Below are 23,385 nucleotides of genomic sequence, written 5' to 3' on the forward strand. Positions count from 1 at the left end.
CATACAACTTGGAATACTGTTGCTGTTGACCCTGGAAAAAAAAGAAAAAAGCATTTTTCAGATTTCAACCATAATTTTTTTAAACAATTTATAGATTTCCCCTGTGTTTTTTTATTATGGATAATAACATTTACTATAAGGAGTATTAATTCACGTTGTCCATAAACCGCTATGCTGACTGTTAAAAAAAGGCCAAAAAATTTTTACTTTTTCTTTTTTTTTTTTATGATTCATGACCATAAAATTATACAGTTTTACTGTATTTAATTCAGCTAAACTGATCATTATTTTGCCGATATTCACAGTTAGTTCTATAGTTTTTACCATCATCGCATGTGAAGTCAGTAACCCTAGCAGAAGAAAAATTCAGGATTAAAAATTATTTTTTGTATAACTAAACTAACTGCATAAAAACTGTAGAAGATATCAAATCACAGATTTAGATGAAGCTAAAATTAAGTTTCTACAGTAAAATATTCCAGAGCTACAGGGTTCCACAGATGGCTGTTTTTGGTATTTGTCCAGAGGACTTCTCATTCTTTTCAATGGGGATTTTAACTATAGTTTTTTGCTAAATTCGTAAAAACCGTACGATGAATTGCTACCAAAAGTCATAGCACAGCATTCCCAGTTGAGCTACATGTTCTGATATTTTCCTTATATGGATTTTCTCAAAGCTGCAGGACGAGTTAGGAGCAAAAAATTATGAAAGAACAATCTATGATAATAACAAGTAAAACGAATAGTAATAAGTGAGCTTCAATGATTATACAGTGGCACAATTAAGGAGCTCTATAAGCTTTTATATTATTGTTTTCTATTGGTGTTAGTTTTATTTTAGTGTTGGTGTGTTATATTAATATTGGTGTTTTATATTAATGTTGGTGTTTTGTTGTTTTATATTAATGTTGGTGTTTTATTTTGGTGTTTTCTATGAATGTTGGTGTTTTCTATCGATGTTGGTGTTTATTTTGGTGTTTTCTATGAGTGTTGGTGTTTTCTATGAGTGTTGGTGTTTCCTATGGATGTTGGTGTTTTATTTTGGTGTTTTCTATGAGTGTTGGTGTTTCCTATGGGTGTTGGTGTTTTCTATGGATGTTGGTGTTTTATTTTGGTGTTTTCTATGAGTGTTGGTGTTTCCTATGGGTGTTGGTGCATTAGGACCCTGCAGCTCAGACAAGCAGGCAGTTTTCAGTAGGAGGAGCCTGATCAGAAGCAAACAGCCTCCACACCCTGCAGTCTGGAAGTTCCTCCGCATTCCTGCAACCCTCAACACAAACTGACAGAAGGCTGGAGGAAGCCCACTGAGGCTGGTGAGTGTCACCGACTACTTCCTGGTTTGTTCCTCCAGATCCAGATGTTGACGTTCCTCTGTGTGTTCCAGCAGGAGTTGTGCCGGGCCCAGCTGTAGGACCAGAGAAGCTCGTCATCCTCTACGCCCTGCCAGGTGCTGTATTTCCTGACTCATCCTGCTTCAACAACTTTATCTCCACAGGACCACGCTTCACTCTGACCTCTACTGACCTCTCTGTTTCTGCTTACAAACACAGCTTCCTGTGAAACTGAAACGTTTGGTGTAGTTTAATGTGTGAAAGCTGCAGCAAGAAGTTCAGACTCACACAATCTACTGTCATTATACTGTAATAAAAGATGCAAATGCAGAATAAAAGATGGAAATGGCTGCAGGAACACATGTAAGAGATGCATTATAAAGGCTCTACTGCACGACTTTAAACAGGGAAATGAGTTCCTCTCAAAGGGTTGCTCATTAATCAAGCTGTAAAATGCTGATAGCGAAGTTACGACACCAAACTGAGTGTTTGTGACCAAATTTAGGATCATATTGGAAGCATTTCTTCAGTTTTTTAGGAGGTAGGATAGTGTAGCTGCTCTGTGGTTTGCTTTTAACCGCCACTGTCAAGTAGAAACAAGCTTAAAAATAAGAGTCTTGTGACGTTAAACAGCTGAAATATTTACAGCTTTCACCTTAGTGTGACATGTTTGCATCTTTACATCTGCAAATCAGCACTAAAATGACAGGTTTTTTGTTGTTTATTTTGATAGTTATGGCCATTCTGTCTGATCAGAGGAGTGTATCAGTGAAAGTGAGGGCTTTAGAGAGGCTGAATTCCATGTTTTTATCTGGGTTTAGCTTTATTAGCATCATTAACCTTTGACCTGATGCTCTGATTGTGAAGCTAAAACTTAAACTGAAGCTTCATATCGACTGTAAAAGATTAAACTGTAGTTTGATTCTGCAGCGCAAAGACAAAGTAAATAAAAGGAGTTTGTCTTCAGGCCCAGAGCTGCTTTAATCTACAGTAAATATTAATGTCAACATGCTAACAGCTTGCAGATAAGCAGGCACAATGTTTAACTTGTTCCTTTTAGCTTAGCGCGTTAGCATGCTAATGTTGGAGGCTGAAGGGAACGTTTCAGCAATTTTACGGACAAGTTCTAATAAATCTCTACAGAACTTGTTTTAATCAAATGTTCAAATAACATTTTAAGAATATTTTTATTTCTAGTAATGTTCATACAAAGTTAATATAATTTTTAATGTTAACATTTAGAAGATGTTTCATGATAATAAAACGATAATGTGAACAAAATATTGCAAAATACCACAGAGATCCAATGGAAATCAAACAAAATACTGCAAAATACCGCAGAAATCTAATGGAAATCCAACAAAATATTGCAAAATACCATGAAAATCCAATGGAAATCTAACAAAATACCACTGAAATGAAAACAAATCATTTAAAATTTGCTGGAAATCAAACCGAATTCTTAAAAATACTGCAAATATCCAAAGGTCATCCAACAAAATGTCACAAAGATCCAATGGAAATCATTTTCAAATGTTTAATTGGAGACGCTTCCTGATTGAATTAAGAAAAATCCACATTCTTTGGTTAAATAATTCTACTTGTTAATATAATTCTGGAATATTACTTTTTTTTTTCTGCCTGATGCTGAGACCAGGTGTGAAGTCAACACGATTCATATTCTGAGGACTCTGAATTCCTGCACCACATTTCCTGCTAATCCATCCACTAAATATAACAAAATCTGTAGAATATTTCTGTGAAAGTTCAGAGAAATAAAACATTCCAAAGCTGTACAAAGCAGTTGTTGAAATATGTCAGTTTAAACTAAGGGATGACTGAGAAACTGCTCTAAAACAAAAGAAAACTCACATTTCTCTTAATATTTTTCACCAAATCATGTCCAGTTCTTTGAGGTTGATGGACGTCCAGTTAAAGTTCTGTTCTGCTGCTTTTTGTTTCCAGTCTCACCATGAGTGAGGCCAGCGGTGATGAAGCTGCTGGAGACTCGGCAGGAAGAGAAAAGGTTCCGAGCAAACTGAGCGCCGCCTCCATCGGACCGGACTGGACCAAAGTCCGGTGTCCCTGCTGCGTCTCCGATCGAGTCGAGCCGCTGGTGTTGGTGAAGCTCGGCGAGAAGGTCGGTCCGGAGACGAAGAGATGGATCATCAGACTGATCGGAGCTTCGCAGAAAGATGGAGGTAAAAAAAACAGGAGTCACTGCCTGGAAATGTCATTAAAGCATTTGATTGCAAAATACCACAAAAATCCAATGGAAATCCAACAAAATACCACAGAAATCAAAACAAATATTTAAAAATTTGCTGGAAATCAGACCGAATACTGCAAAATTCTACAAAAAGCCAATGGAAATCAAACAAAATACTGCAAAATATCACAAAAATCCAAAGGAAATCCAAGAAAATATTGCAAAAATACCACGGAAATCCAATGGAAAAACAAAATACCACAGATGTCAAAACAAATATTTTAAAATTTGCCAGAAATCAGACCCAATACTGAGAAATTCTACAAAAATCCAATGGACATCAAACAAATACTGCAAAATACCACAAAAATGTAATGGAAATCAGTTTCAAATGTTTATTGGAAACACTTCCTGATTAAATTAAGAAAAATCCACAGATTTTTTGGTTTTCCATCCACCTGTAAGCTTTAATTTAACACCAGCTGTACTCTACAGATAATGTCTAATGGAACAATCCGTCTTTTTAATAAACATCTAGATGTTATTTATCTTCAGACTAATCAAAAGATGGAGGTGAGAGCTCAGACATCAGTCACTGCCAGGAAATGTCACTTAAACATTTGATTGCATTTGCATTTTTGCGCCACACAGCAAACAAATTTAGTGAAATGATTCTAAAGTAAATTTACATTTAACTTGGACAGAAAACTTGTGTCAAAAAGAAAAACATATTTGTTTTCTGCAGCTGTATCCTCATGTCTGCCTTTGTAGATTAACCTCTTTCAAATATTCAAACTACTTTATGAATATGTACTTTAAAAACACATATCAATACATCCTGATCTCAGCATGAATAAAAATTAAATTATCAAGTCATTAAGTTATCTCAACTGAACTTAGTTTTAATTCAGCTAAAGCAGACGTTTAAGATAAGATAAAGATAAGATAAAGTTCTTTATTTCTCCCCACTCCAGGGGAAATTTACATTGTTACAGCAGCTTTATTTACAATATATACAAGGGTGAGAGATGAGGGTAAAGTGGCTTAACAGAAAAAATAAAAATAAAGTTTAAAAGTGCAAAGATGAGTTTAAATGTTAAATGTTTAAATGTTAAAGTTTGAGTTTAAATGACATACAGTAATAATATTTCTTTGCTGATGACACCTAACATTATTTAATAAAATGAAACTCCTCATTTTAACTTATAAATCATACAAACAAAGTCTCACTTATTGTCTGGATGTCAGCTGCTGAAAAAATGCTGAAGGCTAAAGAATATATTCATATTTTTCACATCACTCATCCAACCTATTTAAATGTTCAGGTATGAAGGTCTCGTTTACACTGCAGTTGCCCTGAGAAGAACAGTTAGTCGAGCTTTACATTGTTTTGCAGGATATTCTAGGTTACACGGGGAGTAAAACTGGATTTTCCAAGTTCATTAAAAACAGCTGACATCTGCAGTGTAATCCAATAGCAGCATTAAACATTAAAAGACAACAGTGGAGTAATTTCCAGTCCCTGTACAAAGTAAAGAGAGGGAATTCTTATGTAATCCTGATTTTACATTTTGTATTTTTTTATTACTTGGCATTAAGTTGGAGAAAATTGTTTTCACTTTGACCTGAGAGGGTCTTTTTTTGGTCATTTCTTGTCAATAAAGCCAAATTAAATTGATCAGGATTCAAAGGTGGAAAGCAATAAAAAGGGTGTCATCTGCGTAAAGACGTACATTACAAAGAAGACAATAATATTTAGGCCCCAGGATTGAGCCTTGTTGGACACCTTTGGCCATTTTCACTAATTTTGACGTAACTTTAACCGTTTTGAACAAAACCAATGCTATGAAGCCTTCTTAAAACTTCCATTTTCCACCCAGGGGCTGCATTATTGGCCCACCCAGGTGAAGACGCCAGCGGTGACATCATCGTGGTCTCGGCTCCTCGCTGTACGTTACTCCGAGCCACTGAGGAGTTGGGTCTTTGTAAACTTTACCGCAACGGGGACATGGAGGCCTTTTCCTACAGCGACAGAGACAACTTTAAAGATTCAGGTACAGTGGTGGAGCTTTCACAAACACACTTTGATATACTGGTGTATGGTGTACTAGTATACACTACTGTTCAAAAGTTTGGGGTCACTTAGAAATGTCCTTATTTTTGAAAAAAAACAAACATTTTTTTTCATTGAAAATAGCATTAAATTAATCAGAAATCCAGTCTAGACATTGTTAATGTGGTAAATGACTATTCTAGCTGGAAATGGCTGATTTTTAATGGAATATCTATAGCTAAGGGATCAGTTAGCTCTGTTGCCATAGAAATAATATACATTTTCATTGCATGAAATAAACGCGGAATTTCAGGTATTAAAGTGCATTAGCAGTACTAATTTGTCTATTTTTTATGAGGGAGCGCAAATTAAATTCTGGTGTTTTAGAAGCTAAAAAGGCTAACAGCTAGCCTTTATTGCATCGCTGCAGCTTTAGCATGCTGTTTTCTAGCTCTTTTGAAATGTTTGTGTTGGTTTTCCCACAATATTAAACACATTGTGGCAAGATAATAGTTTTTAATGCAAGAAAAAAATGTCAGAACATTCGATAACTAATGTTTCTGTGACTTTGTTTCATATTTGATCTTCAAGCTCCACATTTTAACAGGTGCTCTGTTGAGAAAAACATAGTTTATTCTTATTTGTATTGATCCATCAGTGTTTCTGCATGTTTATGTGTCTGTGTGTCTCATGACAGACAACATGGAAGAGTTTCTGACGCTGGCTGAGCGTCAGTACATGGTGAAGTACGAGCTGGACGGTCTTCGGGCTCAGAGGGATCTGAGGATTCCTGGCCTCCCCGACAGCTGCACGCTGCATAACCGAGACAACATCTGTGAGTATAAAAATCACTGAATAACAGACCTCATATCAGTTCAGAGAAACGACATGAACACGTGTTGGTGAATCATTTAGTTTTGGAGCAACAATCCAACAGTGTTTACTTTGATTGAAACGCCTCGGGACAAAGATGGACACAGCAGCTGAAGATCACACTTTAAAGGATGAGGCTGGTTTTATTCTAGCTTTGATTTATCATCAACAGATCCCAGGAAAAGACCAAAAACCAACAATGTACTGGTCTGTTTCTTAATGCTCTCTGACGCCCTGCTCTGACTGTGTGAAAATCTTCATTTTCAGAACTTCCAAAAACTGCATTTATTGCAGACATTAGTCATTATTTAGCATTTGGGACTATTTTCAGCTGTGAATTAATACACGTCATAGCCTTTATAAGACAATATAGCCTTTATAAGACAATGAAGTGATATTACTGTTTATATGTGACCTGAAAGTAGATATAGATCGTTCTTCTATAAGAGGTTTCCACAGTGATAACAAATGAAGGATGTTCTCAATGCATCATTCAGCAAATGTTTCTCAGACATTGTCAAGATCCCCTCAGATGACAGAATGTTCTTTATAAGATGTCCTGTGATATATTAACAAAGACAGAACATTATGGTCGCACTGTTTTGAGGATGTTTTGGGGATATTGTTGAGGGAACATGCTGTAGAACACTCTTCTATAAAACATTCTCACAATGCTCCATCATAACAAAGCAAGAACGTTCTCAAACTAACATTATAAAAGGTTTTCCAGATGTTATAGAGGCCTCAGATGACTGAAGGTTTTTTATACAGAACGTTTTATAATATTCCTGTAATGTGACATACTAAAGGTGGAACATTTTGCTTTTTTCTCAAGGGAACATATTATAGAACTTTTTTTCAGACGTTTCTGCAGTGATACTAAAGGAAAAGTGTTTTCAATGCAACAATCAGAAAATGTTTTCAAGAGGTCATCGAGGCCTCACATGACAGAATGTTCTTTTTGAGACATTCTGCGATATATGAACAAAAGTGCAACATTGTAGCTGCAGGGTTTTAAAGATGTTTTGGGGATGTTGTTGAGGAAACATGCAGTTGAATGTTCTTCTCTAAAACATTCTCACAATGGTTCATGAGAACAAAGGAAGAGTTTTTTTTATCCAGAATGTTTTTAATGTTCCTGTAATGTGATATATTAAAGGTAGAACAATTTGTGTTTTTCTTGAGAGAACACATCATAGAATGTTCTTCTATAAGATGCTTCCATAGTGATAACAAAGTAAAGTTGTTCTCAATACAACATTAAAAAAAATAATGTTTTCAAGATGTTATCAAGACCTTGGATGTTCTGTGATATATTTACAAAGGTGGAACATTCTGGCTGCAATGTTCTGAGGATGTTTTGGGGATGTTGTTGAGAGAACTCATTATAGAATCTATTAAACATTCCCCAAATGTTTCATAGCATTACATGATAACAAATTAAGAACGTTTTCAGTGTAGCGATCAGTTTTGAGAACATTAGGACATAATGGTTATCACCAAACCTTTGTAGAACGTCTTTAGTTATCCTGCCTTTAAGAAGAACATTCTTCACACTAAAAACATTACTAGAACTTTCTCAGAACATTTGTGAACAAAAAATTCCAGCTGGGGTAAATGTTGCATTTGTGAGGAACTATTTTCAGCTGCGGATTGATACACATTTGGTTTTCTATGGAGTATTTCCAGCAGCAGGACAGAGGTTTGGAATGAACTGATCCTAATTCAACAGTGTGTCTCTCTGCTGGTTTGTTTTATTTCCATCCCCACATTCCTGCTGAGCTCAGCGGTTCCTCCTGTGAATTTTCTTGACTCAGCATCAGCCTCAGTAGCTGTATATCGATTATTTATGGCTCAGTCGGTTTAAGTGCTGCTTGGATAACGCTGGATGCTGTTGTTGTTGTTGTTGTTGTTGTTGTTGTTGCAGGGCAGAAGCTCAGGTCGTTCGGTGTGATTGTGGACACGTTTCCTCTCCACAACCCGGACAAACTGAAGAACCTGAGCGAAGCCTGGTACTCTGGGAACCAGCTGGCTCAGCCTCTGGGTCGGTGGAAACACAAAACACACACATGCACCCAGATAGAAGTCACTATAGGAGTTTTTAATGCGTTTATCCCTTATGGGGAGATGCAAGTAGCTCACCTGGTTGACGCTACAGAGGCTCTAAGTCCTCAAAAATGGCAGAAAAACTCATCTTTAAATCTCTTACACCAGACGTCTCTTTGTGTTTATCTATTCAGATTCAGTCAACGAGTATTTTGGAAGCTCCGTGGCATTTTACTTCAGCTTCCTGGATTTCTACACCTGGTCTCTGCTCCCACCGGCGCTGCTGGGTCTGACCATCACTTACTTCTCAGGTAGGTGTGTGGATTTACTTCATTTTATTTATATATATTATACTACTGTCCTCTTCTCCACATTTCTACCTTTTGATGATCAGGATGATGTCTGAGGATGTCTGTATGGCTGTCTTAGTCTTATTTGTGATGATTTACAGAGCTTTAGATGTTATCGAGACTTCAGATGACACAATGTTCTTTGTAGGACAATATATGAAGAAAGATGGAATGTTGTGGCTTCACTGTTATGAGGATGTTTTTAGGATAAGACTGGTGTTATTGTAGTTTTTATTTATCATCAACAAATCCAGTGAACAGACCAAAAACCAACAATCTATTAGTCTGTTCCTTAATGCTTTCTGATTTCTCTGCCATGTCTGTATGTAAATCTTTTAAAAAAAAAGTTTAATGTTCAAAATTTAACAAAACATTGCTCATATTTGGCATTCTTATGAACTATTTTTTAAGGATTTAGACATTTTGTTGTCTTTATACGACACTGAAATTAATGTAATGTCTTGTACGTGAACTAAAAGTGGATATTGAGACTGTGGATCAGAGATAAAACTTCATTTCTGTTTAAAATGGTCACACAGGAAGGAACGATGATCTTAATTCAACATTCAGAAAATGTTTCCTAGATGCTGTTGAGTCCTCAGATGACAGAACATTCTTTATAAAATGTTCCTGTAATGTGATATATTAAGAAAGGTGGAACATTCTGGCTGCAATGTTCTGGGGACATTTTGGGAATGTTGCTGAGGGAACACATTAAGGAATGCTCTTTTTGTAAAATATTCCCACAACGTTCCATGATAATAAAGAAAGAATGTTCTCGAAAAATATTTCGAGGAAGAACATTCGAGGAAGAAAAAGGAAGAACATTCAAAAAATGTTTTCCAGATTTTGTCGAGACGTCAGATGACAGAACGTTCTCCATAAACTGTTCCTGTGATGGAACAGACTAACAAAAGTGGAACAATTTGGCTGCAATGTTCCGAGGATGTTTTGGACAGTTTGTTGAGGGAACACAGTTTAGAATCCATGAAACTTGTTCCACAAAATTTCGGTTACAGATAAATTCACAAACGTGGAACATTGTAGCTGCAATGTTCATTTTTGGGGGCATTTTGAGGATGTTGTAGAAGGGACTCATTAAGCAACGTCCTTTTGTTTTCCAGATGTTATCAAGGCCGTTTTTATTAATTTCTATTGTCCAGAATGTTTTCTGTCTGGATTGAAGAGTCTGGGTTTAATTCAGTGGTGTTCCACTCACTAGTGTTGGAACATCCAGGTTTTTTTCTGGCACTTTGGTGACAGATTTTTATTTTTTTGCAGTATTTTTACAGTGTAATTGAAGTTCTTCCTTCCCATGACAGGTGAGGTCCAGAAGGAGATGGTGGAGTCGGTGTCGGGCCCTCATGAAGGCGACTCGGAGCCGCCGGTGAGCGGTCACATGCTGCAGGCCGTCTTCAGCATGCTCTGGTCCACGGTGGTGATGGAGCTGTGGAAACGCCGGAGCTCCTCGCTGTCGTACCGCTGGGGGACGCTGCATCTCGCCGAGCGCTTCGCCGAGCCCCGGCCTGGTTTCCATGGTGACCTCGGAGTCAACCCCGTGACGGGTCGGGTGGAGCCGCTGTTCCCTGAATGGCAGCGGGACCTCCGGATGGCGCTGGTGTCGGTGCCGGTGGTCGGCCTGTTTCTAGGTAAACTCTACTAACAAGAAAAACACTCAGAGAAATCAGTACTCCGCCAAGGCTGCTCAGTCCTTGTATCATTTCCGACGGATAAAATCTTTAACAAAATGACCTTGTAGTGACCACAGGCATGTGTTCTGCAAGTGTACATTATACCGAATTGTGTGACCTAAATATGTAGCTGGTGGCAAGAATTGATGGGACTCAGAAACACCCCCACAATTTAATCAGTTGTTCCTTGTATAGTCCCAATAAGTCCGCAGTGGCGGATTTATAGTAGGATCACAATCATGTGATCATCAGCAGGCAGCCGATGTAGTGTTCACTTGTTGTCATGGTTACAGTGATGCCATGCCACTATCTGGCAATGATACAGAAATTTTAACAAATCCTCGGATCCAGACTAAAAGCTGCATCACTGCCAAAATCGAATCACTTGGTCCTTGTGTCATTTCTGACCTTCTCTGAAAATTTCCACCAAATCCATTAGTCCGTTTTTGAGTAATATTGCACACAGACAGACAGACAGACAGACAGACAGACAGACAGACAGACAGACAGACAGACAGACAGACAAACATACGCCGATCATCACATAACTCTGCTGCGTTCCTTGGCGGAGTAAAAATACAGATAATACAGCAGTGATTGGTTGCTTTTCTGATGCAGTAAATAAAGACTAAAGAGTTCATTGTCCTCCTGCAGGACTGGTGGTACTGGGCATGATGTGTTTCTACTGGGCGGAGGCTCAAGTTCAACATCTACACAACGACTGGGACTCCCTGCTGTCTCAGACTTTACTCTACATGCCCTCAGTGCTTCACATCATCTATACTAACGTACTCGCAACTGTTTACAAGACGGTGGCGCAATCTCTGACTGAATACGGTGAGTGAGACGGGGCTGATGATGTATACGTCATTAACTAATCCAGTGGAGATATCTGTCATTTGGGATTGTATGTGCATGGTAAAACTAAATGAGTTGAACCCTGTGCAAAATCACTTAAATGTCTTTGTATCACCACTAAATAATCGCATTATTTCCAAGTTGGCAAATAGATTATTTTAGCTTATTAACAATGAAAAACTAAAACAAGAAGACTACATTAAACTAAAAGCAGATACTACATCTAATAAAAGTGAATACCCCAGTGATCACTGATACCCAAGTTAGAAAACTTGTCATCATTTAAACTAAACTTAGTTCATTGGTGATTTCCGACTAGTCCAACTGATTGAACATAATTCTAAATTGAGCTGTTGACAGCAGAACTTTTCAGTTTTGGACCTATTGATTGTGTCTCTCTGCATGTTTTCATCATGGCTCCACACGGAAAAGAATCGACACAACCCCTAAAAATCTGATTGTTAGGCTTCACCTTGATGGATAAGTAAGCATTCAAAAAGATCAGTGACCAACTAAAAATCAGTGGAAACAGTTGCAGCAGTAATCAGGAGGTCTAGACGGAGCCAGAGTACCACTGAACATGGCCACAGTGGTTGTCCTCCTAAAATGACTTCACAGACAGTGAACTGCTTTCTCAATCTAGCTCTAAAAAGACTTTTAGACTTGGCACAGAAGTTATTAATGTAATCAGTGTTTCTGTGAGGCTTATACAGTTTGAAAGACATCAACCTCTATGGTTGGCGTCCAAAGAAAAGAAAACACTTTGGCTTTCTCATTGGCAAAACTGCAAGATGAAACTATACTAAAGAACACGAAAGGAAGCCTAATGAATGTTCGGAGCACATTCTTTGGTCAGATGAAGATAAATCTGTGTAGCTCAGATGGAGTCCAGTATGTTTGCTGTAAACCTGATCAGGACTACAGTGAATGCATAGTCCTGACAGTGAAGAACTGAGGTGATAATGTGTTGATATGGGACTGCATGAATACAAAAGGTGTTAGCAAGATGATATGAAAAAACTCAACAGTTCCTAAAAAAGAACTAAATAAAATGTGTAGTGTAGTTACTTTTAATGAACTGACTATATACTACAGGGTCTGTGTTATTTAAATAGTAAATCTGAATAGTTTGTGCAAATACCCTCCCGTTCAACTAGGAGGTAATTTGATTAGAGAGGTGGTACAGTTTTAAATCAATTGACATTCAAGTGATATTTCACAGAGGTTTTCTGATGTGGGCTGCACAGTGGTGTAGTGGTTAGCACTTTCGCCTTGCAGCCAGAAGATCCCTGGTTCGCGTCCCGGCTTTCCCGGGATCTTTCTGCATGGAGTTTGCATGTTCTCCCTGTGCATGCGTGGGTTTTCTCCGGGTACTCCGGCTTCCTCCCACAGTCCAAAAATATGCTGAGGTTAATTGATCATTCTAAATTGCCTGTAGGTGTGAATGTGAGAGTGATTGTTTGTCTCTGTATGTAGCCCTGTGACAGACTGGTGACCTGTCTAGGGTGTCCCCTGCCTTCACCTGAGTCAGCTGGGATAGACTCCAGCCCTCCCATGACCCTAGTGAGGATTAAGTGGTGTATAGATTTGCACATCTTTGCACTTTTAAACTTTATTTGTATTTTTTCTGTTAAGCCACTTTATCCTCATCTCTCACCCTTGTATATATTGTCAATATTATTACTATTGTTCTATTATTATTTTATTCTTATCACTACGTCTACTGTTACATAAGCTGCTGTAACAATGTAAATTTCCTCTGGCGTGGGGAGAAATAAAGAACTTTATCTTATCTTATCTTAGATGATGATGGATGGTTTTCTGATGTTTGCAAAACTTCTGGAAATGAAATGATCTTGTGTCCTCATAGAGAACCACAGAGAGGAGTCGGCCTTCCAGAACCATCTGACAGCCAAAGTCTTGGTGGTTAGTTCCTTTTCTCTCCTCTTGAACCATTAACTCATCGTCTTAACTTAAAAACATTCTGTTTTACCAGCTTCTTCTCTCTCGTCCTTCAGTTCACCTTCTTCAACTACTTCGCAGTTCTCTTCCACATTGCCTTCTTCAAGCAGGATGTTCCTCTGCTTCGCAAGGTAATGTCCTGTTTCTGAAAGGTGTTGTGTTTTTGAAGGGGTGCTCCAAAGATTTACCATTGTACTTGTATTAGTCCTGCACAGAATGGTAATGAGAGTTAGCATCATGAGCCGATTGCACCACATTATCATTCAACTGATAGGGAACAAACTCTGTAACCTGTTTGTATTTCTTTGAACCAATCACAGTTGTATTGGGCAGAGGTAAACCAAGCATTGGTGAGCACATATATAACAGTAAAGAAAAGTCTTTTTTATATGTTTTTGATCTATTTTTGAGCAGTGTTTGTGTAAAAACTGTCATTAAAACGAAAAACTTACCCAAAAACTAGAACAGCTGCGTGACTGCACCATCAAAACCCTTAGTAAGACTTCCCGGAGGTTGTTGTTGATGTTTTTTCCGTTAGTGAAGGGAATTTGAGAACAGTAACATTTAGACAGCAGACGTGAAGGTGAAAGATGTCAGTATAAGGCTTATACCTGCAGTCTTTAAATCTGGTGAGTCAAATTACATTTTAAACTTAGGGAACCTGCAGGACATAGACTTGATAGATGTATAAAGCTTTAAACATCTCGAACTTGAATTTTCGGCCATTTTAATGCTTTTTTAGGAAGTTAAGGAAAGTATTTTTGGAGTTTTTTTTGCTGTTGTTTCTAGAAGGAGAGATTTTACAGCAAGCATAGAAGTTTCATGTGTCAATTTTGCAGATTTTATTTTAGTAATTTACCTCAAAACAACTTGTATGGTGGTGTGAGGATGTAGTTAGATGGTAGAGGTCGACTGATAAGTCTTTTCAAGGCCAATATTGAGTTATTGGTAATAAAGGTGACAGGAATCGGGAATCTGTCCCTGTCTGTAAACAGTAGCTTCCAGTGTTTATTGGCTGTTACTCCTGATGTGTGACCAATCAGACAGACAAAGTAGCACATTGTTTAATTAATGTAATATATTGGTAGTGGGTAAATGCTAAATATCTGCTACCATAATCGGCCGAGTAAATTATCGTCCAGGTCCTACTCAACAACTATCTACTAGCCGTAATGAGTGTCAGTTCTTTGTAGAAATCCTCCTGTAATTTGGAGTGAATGTAAACCTGAAATGTGACCAAAAATCAGGAGTTTCTTTTCCTTCTCCGTCTGTCTGAAGCGTCTGGCATCTCTGCTGATCGTGACCCAGCTGATAAACCAGGTGACAGAAGTGGTCATACCGTTCCTGGTGGACCGGTTCATCAGCGCCCCCCACAGGACCGAGAGCAAAGATGACCCACAGGAGGAAAAGTTCAGGAACCAGGGCACCCTGCCTCCTTTCCCTGTGAGTTTCCAGAAAAATACACTCCAAAACTGGGTTTAATTCAATTAAAGAGTCAAGATTTTAGAGTTTTAATTGTCACATACAGAATGGCCAGTAAAATGCAAAGTGACTGTTCCACAAAGCTGTGCAATAACAAGACATGAGGAAAATATTCCTTAAAAATGTAAAAAGTGTCTGACCAGCTCATATTTGTCAGGTTTTTTTATGTACACATGAATATTAGGAAGTAAAACGTGTAAAAATCTGGGCTCATAGGAAACATTTGTTATTGAGGTAAATATTCTTAAGGATGGTGGCTTCATGTTGGTTTTTGCAGAGCATGGTGGTGGCAGTATTATGCTGTGGAGCAATGTTTGAAGTGCCATACCTTGTGAAATAATGTAGCTAGAATCCTGAAATGTTGTAGGTTCACTGATATGCACATCTCGTCTTCAATGATACAACCCTGCTTTGGTAGAACAGGCAAAAATGTACTTTTAATATGTTTTTCTCATGAAGTACATCTCTCACTGGAACCATACTCTACATTTTTAAACCTCCTATTGTTGAGAACAATAGGATAAAAAAAAATCTTCTACTTAGGGACAAAAATAAAGGTTTTATGGTCGGTGGAATATCGGAGTAGACATAAACATGAACATTTTTTGACCAAAGTTGCACCATCATATAACTTGTTTGTATTACTCTATAAAAGCTGAGTTGACCCATTGAAGACCAGATGTACATATCAATGGACCTGCAAAATTTCAGGACTCTAGCTACGTTATTTCTCAAGTTATACAACTTCAAACATTAATCCACAGCATGATACTGCTACCACCATGCTCTACAAAAACCAACATAACCTGACCTTCTTTAAGAATATTTAACTCAAAAACTAATGTTACCTGTGAGCCCAGATTTTACACATTGTCAGCTCAATCAGTGCTCACCATTTAAAAAAACAAACATAGTGTGCTGTAGCTTACTGATGGCTCGGACACACTGTGTGGATGTATGACAACTTCCTGTTTCTTCTTCAGGGCCTGTTTGCGGAGTACATCGAGCTCCTGGTGCAGTTTGGGTATTTGAGTCTCTTCTCCTGTGTGTTTCCTCTGACCGCCGTGCTGCTGCTCCTCAACAACCTGACCGAGATCCGATCGGACGCCTATAAGATCTGCAAACTCTTCCGCAAACCTTTCTCGCCGCCTGCGGCTAACATGGGCGTTTGGCAGGTCAACAGGAAACACAATGCAAATAAGACGCACACAACATGTCACACTCAGCCGGTTAAGAGCCAACAGTTCATGTCATTGTGTTTCAGATTGCATTCGAGGTCCTGAGTTTTGTCTCCGTTGTGTCCAACTGCTGGCTGCTGCTGCTGTCGCCGCGGTTACAAGAGATGTTTCAGGAGGGGGGGATGAGCAGCACAAACGTTCTACTGTTGGCTGTTCTGGTGGAGGTACGAGGGAGAGTGGACAACTAATTACACAGCCTTTAAAAAGTGTTCGTCCCCCCTTGGAGGTTTTCCCATCATTGCCTTTCAATGTTGAATCATGGTCAATTTATTTTGCTGTTTTTGCTAATTTATTGTAAAAGACTCTTAATGTGGAGTATTTAGAAGGTGCAACCTTGGCTGCAGTTACAGCACTGAACCTGTGTAGTTAGGCCTCAATCAGCCTGAACATCTGGCTGCTTCAATTTCACCTCATTTTTCTTTGTAAATCTGTTCAAACTCTGGCAGGTTCCACTGGGATCATGAGCAAACAGCCCTTTTCAAGTCCAGCCACAAATTCTCAGTTGGATTGAGGTCTGGACTCTGACTTGGCCTCCAGAATAATCCCTTTGTTGTCTTTAAACAATTTTTGGTTCATTATATTGCTCGAAAACAGATCTTCTCCCAAGTCTCAGTTCTCTTTTGGACTGCATCTGGTTGTTCTTCAGGATTTCTCTAAACTTTCCTGTGTTCATTTTACCCTCTACCTTTACAAGCTTTGCAGGGCCTGCTGCCAAAAGGCATTCCCACATCATGATGCTGCCACCACCATGCTTCACATCATGATGCTGCCACCACCATGCTTAACATCATGATGCTACCACCTCCATGCTTCACATCATGATGCTATCACCTCCATGCTTCACATCATGATGCTGCCACCACCATGCTTCACATCATGATGCTGCCACCACCATGCTTCACATCATGATGCTGCCACCACCATGCTTAACATCATGATGCTACCACCACCATGCTTCAAATCATGATGCTACCACCTCCATGCTTCACATCATGATGCTATCACCTCCATGCTTCACATCATGATGCTATCACCTCCATGCTTCACATCATGATGCTATCACCTCCATGCTTCACATCATGATGCTATCACCTCCATGCTTCACATCATGATGCTATCACCTCCATGCTTCACATCATGATGCTACCACCACCATTCTTCACATCATGATGCTGCCACCACCATGCTTCACATCATGATGCTGCCACCACCATGCTTAACATCATGATGCTACCACCACCATGCTTCACATCATGATGCTACCACCTCCATGCTTCACATCATGATGCTACCACCTCCATGCTTCACATCATGATGCTATCACCTCCATGCTTCACATCATGATGCTGCCACCACCATGCTTCACATCATGATGCTACCACCTCCATGCTTCACATCATGATGCTACCACCTCCATGCTTCACATCATGATGCTACCACCTCCATGCTTCACATCATGATGCTATCACCTCCATGCTTCACATCATGATGCTATCACCTCCATGCTTCACATCATGATGCTATCACCTCCATGCTTCACATCATGATGCTGCCACCACCATGCTTAACATCATGATGCTACCACCACCATGCTTCACATCATGATGCTGCCACCACCATGCTTCACAGTGAGGATGGTGTGTTTGTGATGATGTGCCTTGAAATGTTTGGTGTCCGCCAACCATAGCTTCTAGTCTAGAAGAATTTTCTTCCAGTTGACTTCAGATTCTCCTACATGACTTCTGGTGAACACTAGTCAAGATTTAATGGGAGTTTTTTTTCAGCAGTGTCTTCCTCTTTGTCTCCTATAAAGCTTTGACTGGTGAAGAACAGACAACAGTTTCTCCCATCTCAGCCGCTGAAGCTTGTAACTCCCACAGAGGGAATCATATGTGTCTTGGTGGCCTCCATCACTACTACATTACTAGTTTCCCTCTTGCACAGGGATGACTTGTGCAGATTTACGTGTCATATTCCTTCCATGTCTTAATGATGGATTTTACTTTACTTAAAGGGATATTCAGTGACCCTGATGTTTTTTTTGTATCCATCCCGTACTTTTTGCTTTTCAGTAACCTTTTCTACAGAGTTACTGGAAGTTTTGTGTCTTCATGGTGTAGTTCTATCCAGGTTTCACCAGTGACTGGACCTTCCAGATACAGGAGTCTTTATACTACAATCACTGAGACACATTCACTGCACTCAGATCATCTTTATTTCACTAATTGTGCTATTTGTACATTTTATGTTTAAAATTAATTAACATTAGTTTGTAGAAATCTGTTCTCACTTTGACATTAAAGAGTCTTTATGTTGTAAGTTTTTGTAAAAGAAAAAGCCTAATTATTGCTTTTCAATTTTGAAAAGCAATAAAATAGGGAAATTTCCAAGGAGGGTAAATTCTTTACAGCAACTGTACCTGTAAAATAATTACTTGTGTGTTTGCAGCACGTGCTGATCTTAATCAAAGTCATCATGGCGGTTCTGATCCCAGACGAACCGGACTGGATCCGAAAAAAGCGAGAGCACATTGAGTACTCGTCCATGCAGGCCCTGAGACAGCAGGTTAAACTCATCTCACTTCATTCATTAGCAGTTTTTCATGTTCCTTCATCTGTGTGACACTTTCTGTTTTTTATTTTTTTCCAGAAGCTGCAGTCTGAAGAGTCCTAATTCAGTTTCAAGTCGTTGAGGTGGTGCTTTATCGCAATCGAGAAACCCGAAAGGATAAAAGTGTGGGATCTCCAGCAGGGTCCAGGATGCACATTTACTGCTGTATACTTTGAAAGTGTTTCTGCTGCTCTCACTAATTGGCACGGCGCTTCAGCGATATACACACTTAGAGACGAAGCGACTTTATTGTCGTACACTGTGAGCCCAAGTGAAACAGCAGCTTCAAAAGTGTTTTTATTTTCCACTATTAGCGAAGGGAATGTGTCGGTGCACAGACACCCTTTAAAAAGACAGTTTTATGATAAAGGAGGCTCTTTGACAGTATGTACAATCAGTAATTAGCGAGGAACAGTCAGGATTAAGTATGTGTTGCTACTGGGAGGGTCAAATGTTTCTGATAAGCTGCAGTTAATGTTCAGGATTCATAATTATTGAAGACAGTATCATCGTGGAGTTAATTTAGCGGTAAGCAGAACAGGAGACAGAATGGTTGCATTAAAATAAATAACCAGGAGAAAAACAACAAGAAAAAACTGAAGAATACAGAAATACAGAAGGTATGGACAATTATATAGACATTTATATCTATAGAGTAAACTGGGGTAAGACATCCATGTTAAGTTTTGCTTTAAAATATATATGTTGAGAAAATCAACATATAAACTGTATATATAGAAGAGGTCCTCGGTTTACGACGTCCTCGACTTACGGCGTTTCGTCGTTATGTCGGAACTGGTTACGTGGAACTAGTTGTCGAGTGGCGCAGACAGCTACGTCATCATAAGACGGCTTTATTTCCACTCTTCAGTTGTACGCCACCTTGGATTGTGCTACATTCACTAACTTTTTGTCCTTCATTATGGCTCCAAGCCTAATTCAGATTCTTGTGATGCTGAAAAAAAAAGGAAAGCCGTCTCCATGGAAGTGAAATTAGATAGAATAAAACACTCAGAGCAGGGCGAAGCACCGACGAACATCAGTCAAGCCATAAAAACAGTTTAATATATTGTGATGAATGAGACTTTATCTGGTTCTCTGCTGGTTTATTGAACCTTCACACAGGCTACTGTGGGCCGTAGCCAACGCCAGAATGACTAGAAAAACCCCATAACTTAGCTTCAGAATTAACCACCATTAATAGTTCTCTCTCACTCCACACACTACTGCTGACTCTTAGCCAATCAGAGGTGAGCTACCTAAAGATGGCACGTTCACAATTAGGTAAATCTGGAACTGAACAATAAACATTGAAACCTCAACATCAACAACAACATCAGTCTGTTACAATATTCTGTTATGTTCTTGTAAAGTGATCCATGAAAGTCATTGGTATTCAGGACTTTTCCGAAGAACTGATCGACATCATGATGCACGTAACGGCTTTGTTTACATTTGTTGTTTACTTTGTTCCGACTTATGATAAATATCAACTAGTGTCGATACGTAGGAACAGAACTCCTACTTCAGTCGAGGACCCCCTGTATTTATATATATGTATGCAAGACAGTGAATAAATCCTCACAGACTCCAACTTAATGTAAAATCCTAAAGGGGGAGGATTTATTTAGCACTCAGGTTTAAAATTTTGTCATTTCTCCGACTTTAACTGCATCATAAATGTTCGATAACACATACAGAATGATTATTGCCCATTATTTTGAAATTTATGGGCCTTGGACGCAGTTTTTAAAATAAAACCCTAAAAAGAAAACCTTAAACTATAACGTTATTATAATTTATTTTTAAATAACTCAATATCTTGCTTGTATTCAGTTACGTTCAGTCCAATATGCTTTATTGATTGGTATCAGGTTAACAGTATTGCCAAAGCATCGAGTATATATATATATATATATATATATATATATATATATATATATATATATATATATATATATATATATATATATATATATATACATACTATTAATATAGTACAATAAGTATATTTATTGTACTATAGATAACAGAATAACACCCAAGTGCAAAATTGTGATTTTTTTTCTAGGCTGCCAGAAATGCAAAATAGATCATCAGTGCTTGATTAGTCTGGCCTGCCCTTCTTCTTCACTGATTACAGATTCATTGGATGGAAAAACTACGCAAATGACTATAAAACGCTACTTTTTATGCTGTCAAATGTGGAAAAATCTCACTTTTATAGTAGTTTTTTTTTAGTAGCAGTGCTTTTAATAGCGTCACCATTGACTTACACTAAAACAATGCTTTTTACGCTGTCAAAAAAAAGTCTGTTTACGCCACTCTTGTGCTCCGTATTAAAATGTCGCCTTTTCCGTTGCCTAAAGCTGGAGAAAATGCTGCTTTTCATAGTTCTCTGATTAAAATGCTGCTTTTTACATTCTCCAACGCCACTAAAACTCCAGTGTTATGGTGATTTACAGTAAAGCGCCGCTTTTTATCGTGATCTAATTAAAATCAGCACTTTTTAGCTCATCAAACCCACCAAAACATGAGACCTGCAGTGATATGACGCTATTTATCCTGCCAAAAATTACACTTTCTGGCGACAATCCAGTGACATGGATTCAAATATTGCTGTAAGTCACCAGAGTACTGGCGTTTTGGAAGTTTTAGAGCGACGTTTCAGTGAAAGCATCATAAAAAGTGATATTTTCAGGCCTGTAACACCACCACAAGCCAGACAACACCATAAAAATGGTGTTTTCTGGAAATTTTCTGTTTTTTTTTTTAATTAAAATCTAAAACTTTCAAGACATGCACTGACACTGACAGAGTAAAATGGCGCTTTTTAGGCTGTTGGAAATGTTGCTTTTCTTTATAATACTTTAGTGAGATGTGGTAAAACGCTGCTTTTATGCCAACAAAAGCCAGAAATACACTCTTTTTTGGGGAGTTATCAGATTAAAACTCACTTTATTAAATTATTTTAAGACTAATTAACTCATTAAAGCTGTTAAGATGCTCCTTTTCACGTAATCAAAAATGCCTCGTTTATGCTGCACCAGTTAATGAAGAGCAAAGCCAGACCAAAGCAATCGATCAATGAAAAGCGCCTGCCTTTAAGTGTTTGTTGAGTATTTTGGATTGTGTTTTGGCTAATTGTCTGTCTTTGTTTGTTGTAATTTGATGATTAATTGTACAGTTTACAGAGGATCAGATGTTGATTCACCTGAGAAAAGCCTGTTAATCCATTTTTTTTGTGAAAGAGCAGAAAAAACAGTAAACAATACAGTTTTTTTAGACAGATGTGTTGGAAAAGTGATGGTTTTTGGTGTTTTTGGCTTGTTTTGGTGTCTTTTATGTCATTGTTTTGGTTTTACAGTGTGTAACTTTACTGTTTGGTTCACTTTTACCAATCTCATGAAGCTAATATTTCCTTTGGAGGCTAAAACAGACACAAAAGGAGTTTGAAATTGAAATGTAGTTGCCAGAAATACAACCCAAGATCAACGCTATTTTAGCTACATGCTTGTAAATCAGAGTCTTAATGTTGTGTTTCAGCATGTTGTGCTGCCCCCAAGTGGATAAAAATGAGATTATTGCAGCTTTAATATCATAAAAGTCATGAATTTTCTCCAACTGATGGCGAACAACCGCTTGTATTAGAATCCTGACACTTGAACCTGCTGTTTGTATTTTGAAATGTGGTGCCAGGTGAGTTTAGAGCTCAGAGTACTTTACACATTTATGTATAAATTATCTACACAGCGTTAAATTTATGGTGCCTAATTCAATTTCTTGCAAAAAAGAAATTATAGGAAGAGCTTAAGTGCTTTATTTCATCTCCTGATGATGCTGTCTTCTTCTATAATATGCTTTTTAAGGAACTTAAGACATTTGGAGCATGAGATAAACACAGTGTGCCAAGTTTTGATTTGCAATGAGGAGCAACCAAAGAACCGATGTGCTTTGCTACTATAAATATGCTATTTTTGTATTGTGTGGGTTTTATTTGCAAAATGTAAGTGTAACACGAGTGTTTATTGCACCGTTTGCTCTCCACTGCTGCCTGATTTAATAGAATTATTGATGCAAACGAGGAACTTCACCATTTCTTCCACATTTGCTGAACAGCGTTTTATTGTTTCTTATGTAAGTTATTGTTTTTTTTATGGAGTTAGTCGTCTTTCCGGCCACCAGGAGGCACCAGACACGGTTATATTTTATTCCTCATGCAGCTGCAGAAGCACTGATTCAGCAAATGTGCAGGTGGATGGTGAGACTTCCTCAGCTAATCATAGAGCTGAGAGTGTGAAAGAGGCTGTGTGGTGTTAATGAAGATAAACTTGTGGAATATCTGGTCCAAGGTTGAGGATTTCAGGTCACGACGATGTTTGTTGTCTCAGAATAAACTCACAGAAGGAAACTGGTCGGTTGTTTTTGTCAGAAATTTTAGTGGGTGAAAGGAATCAACATTTCAAATCCAGTGCAGTATTAAATGGAGAAAAGTAACCAGCTCAATTCACCAAAAAGTTCACGCCTCAATATCTTTAACAGATTTTTATCTAAAGTGGTGAATATTGATTGAGTTGACTATGTGTAAAATCTAGGCTCATAGGTAACATTATTTTTTGAGTTAAATATCTTAAAGAAGTGCCATAACTTGAGAAATAATGCAGCTAGAATCCTGAAATTTT

General features: G+C 38.2%; 1 protein-coding gene across 2 annotated transcripts; it reads left to right on the forward strand.

Annotated features, from left to right (window-relative positions):
* The first annotated feature begins 1,205 nt into the window (after positions 1 to 1,205).
* Positions 1,206 to 20,037, forward strand: ano10b (anoctamin 10b). 2 transcript variants are annotated; one of them, XM_055009259.1, is made up of 16 exons: positions 1,206 to 1,313; positions 1,385 to 1,447; positions 3,297 to 3,532; positions 5,421 to 5,594; positions 6,291 to 6,428; positions 8,394 to 8,510; positions 8,707 to 8,823; positions 10,185 to 10,511; positions 11,208 to 11,390; positions 13,282 to 13,337; positions 13,430 to 13,504; positions 14,652 to 14,816; positions 15,839 to 16,030; positions 16,120 to 16,257; positions 18,542 to 18,658; positions 18,743 to 20,037. In XM_055009259.1, exons 3-16 carry the CDS (start codon positions 3,304 to 3,306, stop codon positions 18,764 to 18,766), a joined length of 2,052 nt encoding a protein of 683 aa, XP_054865234.1. In that variant the 5' UTR covers positions 1,206 to 1,313; positions 1,385 to 1,447; positions 3,297 to 3,303; the 3' UTR covers positions 18,767 to 20,037. The 2 variants fall into 2 exon arrangements, with proteins under 2 accessions (XP_054865234.1, XP_054865235.1); XM_055009260.1 differs by having other exon boundaries at positions 1,217 to 1,313; positions 1,388 to 1,447.
* The last annotated feature ends 3,348 nt before the right edge of the window (positions 20,038 to 23,385 follow it).

Source organism: Amphiprion ocellaris, chromosome 3 (genome assembly GCF_022539595.1).
Source record: "Amphiprion ocellaris isolate individual 3 ecotype Okinawa chromosome 3, ASM2253959v1, whole genome shotgun sequence".
NCBI classification, from domain to species: Eukaryota; Metazoa; Chordata; class Actinopteri; family Pomacentridae; genus Amphiprion; species Amphiprion ocellaris.

Excerpts from the sequence above, each read along its gene's own strand:
- ano10b (XM_055009259.1), top strand. The coding sequence starts at position 3,304 with ATGAGTGAGGCCAGCGGTGATGAAGCTGCTGGAGACTCGGCAGGAAGA. Across the intron at positions 6,429-8,393 it reads GCATAACCGAGACAACATCT|GGCAGAAGCTCAGGTCGTTC; the intron begins GTGAGTATAAAA and ends TTGTTGTTGCAG. Across the intron at positions 8,824-10,184 it reads GACCATCACTTACTTCTCAG|GTGAGGTCCAGAAGGAGATG; the intron begins GTAGGTGTGTGG and ends TTCCCATGACAG.